This window comes from Juglans regia, chromosome 16 (genome assembly GCF_001411555.2).
Source record: "Juglans regia cultivar Chandler chromosome 16, Walnut 2.0, whole genome shotgun sequence".
Classification (NCBI taxonomy): domain Eukaryota; kingdom Viridiplantae; phylum Streptophyta; class Magnoliopsida; order Fagales; family Juglandaceae; genus Juglans; species Juglans regia.
In genome coordinates this window covers 24,683,078-24,686,780 of record NC_049916.1, presented here as the reverse complement: position 1 = coordinate 24,686,780, position 3,703 = coordinate 24,683,078, and the positions used below count along the sequence as shown (strand labels likewise).

The following is a 3,703-nucleotide window of genomic DNA, read 5'->3' as shown; positions in this document are numbered from 1 at the left end:
TGTTTCATATGCATACTTAATGAAATGTGCAATGCAAATTATAGCATGTGATTTCCCATAGCACAGGAATGAAAGACAAGACCGTGTATATACCCATATGAGGCCATAGCAAACCTTTGAATTGGCATCAGACATGTCTATTTTTTTTTATGCAAAAACTGCAGCTGATTATATAGCATTTAAAATGCCAATTTAGGTCATCAAATGACAGCAAAAGCAATAGAAAATACCAAAAAAAAAAAAGAAAGAAATGAGAAAACCGGATTTCAGATCACAGAGAAGAATATAGTGAGAGTGCAGTTTTGGCCCATCCCTGGTCTCCGAAATAAAATTAATTTAATATTCTGATCTGAAAGCACAAAGGCTTGGGGGTGTTCAAAAGTAGGTATAGCTAGATAAATATGCTTGCAATTGCCATGCCTCCTCCAACTTCAGATATACTCAGACGGATCGAGAGTGATGGCTTTATAGCCCAGAAAGCCTAGTTGCAGCCTCTCTTTACTAAAAGAAAGCGATATACAAACAAGAGAGAGAGAGGGCTGGGGTATGGCCTATGGCATATATCCAGAGTTTTCTTAAAGTCAGAGAGAGTTAAGAGACCTCTGAGCTTGGCAGCAAATTGCCCATAATACTGTGTCTCTTCCTTCGTACCTCCCAAAAAGTCATTTTTTTTGTTTCCCTGATCAGCCAAGAGTTACTCTTGGGTGTAGAAATAGAGAAAGAAAGAGGGTTGGGGGTTGAAAGAGAATGAAGATCCAATGCGACGTGTGTAACAAAGGGGAGGCCACGGTATTCTGCCCTGCAGATGAAGCTGCTCTTTGTGATGGGTGTGATGGCAGCATTCACCACGCAAATAAACTCGCCGGCAAGCACACACGCTTCTCTTTGATCCACCCCTCCAAACAAGCTCCTCTCTGCGATATCTGTCAGGTGTTCTTTCTTGCCTCATCCATATCTTTCATACGAAAACCAAATGAATCACTTTCTTTTTAAAATCCTAACTTGCAAAACAATACAATAGAATACGAACTTGATGGTTGTTCTTTCTATTATTATTATTTTTTTTTTGGCAGGAGAGGCGTGCCTTTCTCTTCTGCAAAGAAGATAGAGCAATTCTTTGTAGAGAATGTGACCTCCCCATTCACAAAGCCAATGAACATACCCAGAAACATGACAGATTTCTTCTCACGGGTGTCAAACTCCATGATTATTCTTCCTCTTCTTTATACCCAACCTCATCATCCTCTAATGGCTATGAATCAAATAACATTGATACTGATGTTAGAAGCTCGCAGTCATCAAGAAAGAGATCACCAAACATGGTTTGTAATGAAGTATTTGTCTCTCCTTCAAGTGGGAAGAGTACAATACCACCACTAGGTTACAGGTCGGGTACTGAAGGAAATCAGATTGGAGACACTGATCCTATTTCAACCAGCAGCATATCAGAGTATTTGATAGAAACCTTGCCGGGTTGGCGTGTTGAAGACTTTCTTGACCCTGCATTTGCTGCCAATGGTTTCTTTAAGGTTTGCACCACACTTCAAATATGAAAAATTGTTTTTTATTGAGATTGTTTTTTTAAAGTTTCAGAAAGGCATGGAGTTTATTTGCTGATATTAGTTGTAGTTGCAATAAGTGCAGACCAATGATCAATCACTCCCGTTTTTGGATCGAGTCTTTCTTGAGAAAGATATGACTTCATTTTCATCAGAAGATTTGGTTAGCTGGGTTTCACATCAACTCCCTCAATTACCTCTCTTTCCCCGTACTGACTTTCTGACTGGATTCAAGGAATCAGAAAAGGCAAATGACATGAAAATGAGCAACCGAAAGTGGAGTGACGATGGTTTCACAGTACCCCAAATCATTCCTCTCAAGAAATCCAGACGTTTCAGATAGAAGTTTGCTTTTGAAGTTTCTTTCTTTCCCCCGTTTTTTTTTTTTTTTCTTGGCAATCCTTGTTTAATCTGTTAGTAATCCCTGGATCTTTCACACTCCGTGTGGTTTATTAATCCGGGGTCAGTTTTTGTTTTGTTCTTCTTGATCACTTGGATTGCTTTTTAATCCATCTCAAACGCCACAAATAAATGAAGAAAAAGGGATTACATTTATTTTCTATCATTTTCTTTTCCTTTGCAAATACTGTATTGTATGCCTGTGGTCAATGAGGAGAGAACAAAAGGTACTTTCTTTGGAAAGTACAACAACCGCTGTTATTCAAGATGACCATCTAATTATTATTTTCTCGATTCATTCCAAGTAACACATAAATCAAGAAAAACACAACCGATTGTTACCAAGTTAATTACAATTAATAAGAATGATGTATCCTAGTTGTTTATTCTCATATTTTATATTTATAATTTTTTTTATAATATGTGAAGTAATAAATAATACATGAGGAGAAGAATTTTTCATACAATAAAAGAGTGATATAGCCAACCGTATAACATTCTAAAAAAAAGTTTAAAATTATTGATAGTAAGTCCAATACTTATAAAGAAATTTTATAAAAATAAATTTATAAATTGATGAGATTTGTGATATATTATATTTATAAAATCAAGTTAAATTGTAAATTTATTTTAATAAAGTTACTTTATGACTAAAATATTTATCATAATTGAATGTCTCGGATTAGCACTTATGTCCCAACTCAATTTCGAAATCAATATAATAAAGTACTTATTTATTTGAAGAAACCCGATTAAAAGTAGTGGTAAAAATAAATTTTCTAAAATTTAAATCTGCTCACTCAATGACAAGAAAAGGTTGGAAAGAGTGGGGGACCAGACACCAAGAAACATGAAGACGGTTCGAGATAAATATCTCAAATAAATAAGAATTTGGTGAACAGCTTTTTGGGACAGAACCAAGTGACATGTTTCGAGGAACAGTACAAAAACCTCGCCTAGATCTTTAGATCCAACTGACAAATTTCCGATGCTGGTTGGCTTTAGCCTTTCGCTTGGCAATATCAGGCTTCTCGTGGACTTTGCCTAAACGCTCCGCAATCTATTATTCAATTAATAACGTCATTCATACATTTTTTTTAAAAAAAGATTAAACCACTGATGTTATTATTTTATCAGCCAATCAAATGATCGCCAAAAGTTTTAAATTTCCCACTTAATTTAAAATTTCAAATAATTACAAAAAATTGTAAAAAGAGTAACATTGCTCTTTTTGCCTTTTTTTTTTTTTTTTAAAAAACCCCACTCTCAAATAATCTTAATACAATATAGATTTCATTTTTTTTTTTGGCAAAAGCCCGATATCTAGATTTCAAAAATCAATACATCCGGGTACCAACCCATCATAACATGAGTTAATCCAAACAAGTAACTGAACCGTATTTGACACCCAAGTCCGGTCCGTAGCCAGATCCAGACCAACTTTAATCATGCCACCCATGAATTACTCCGTTGAATTCAAAGATGGGATAAGGATTTTAAATGAAAGATAAAAGTTGAAAAAAATATTATTTTTTAATATTATTATTATTTGAAATTTTAAAAAAGTTAAATTATTTATTATATTTTATATAAAAAATTATAATGATGATATAAAATGACATGAAATGAAATAAAATACTTTTTAAATCCAAACGGTACAATCTCACAGGTCCATTTGCTTTGTAAGTTTTTATTTGCGGAGTGAATTAAGCGAAAGCAAAATAAGAAAATATTAGCGAAGGCAA

At 34.2% G+C, this 3,703-nt stretch overlaps 1 protein-coding gene across 2 annotated transcripts; it reads left to right on the top strand.

Annotated features, from left to right (window-relative positions):
* Positions 1–356: 356 nt before the first annotated feature.
* Positions 357–2,121, top strand: LOC109006510 (B-box zinc finger protein 21-like). 2 transcript variants are annotated; one of them, XM_018985799.2, is made up of 3 exons: positions 357–930; positions 1,074–1,529; positions 1,645–2,121. In XM_018985799.2, the coding sequence occupies exons 1-3, from the start codon at positions 748–750 to the stop codon at positions 1,900–1,902; spliced, it is 897 nt and encodes a 298-aa protein (XP_018841344.1). In that variant the 5' UTR covers positions 357–747; the 3' UTR covers positions 1,903–2,121. The 2 variants fall into 2 exon arrangements, with proteins under 2 accessions (XP_018841344.1, XP_018841345.1); XM_018985800.2 differs by having other exon boundaries at positions 1,630–1,760.
* The last annotated feature ends 1,582 nt before the right edge of the window (positions 2,122–3,703 follow it).

What these genes read in the sequence shown, in the direction of transcription:
- LOC109006510 (XM_018985799.2), top strand. Translation starts at nt 748, where the DNA reads ATGAAGATCCAATGCGACGTGTGTAACAAAGGGGAGGCCACGGTATTC. An exon ending in CTCTCTGCGATATCTGTCAG is followed by an intron (nt 931 to 1,073) that starts GTGTTCTTTCTT and finishes TTTTTTTGGCAG; the next exon opens with GAGAGGCGTGCCTTTCTCTT. An exon ending in CTGCCAATGGTTTCTTTAAG is followed by an intron (nt 1,530 to 1,644) that starts GTTTGCACCACA and finishes CAATAAGTGCAG; the next exon opens with ACCAATGATCAATCACTCCC.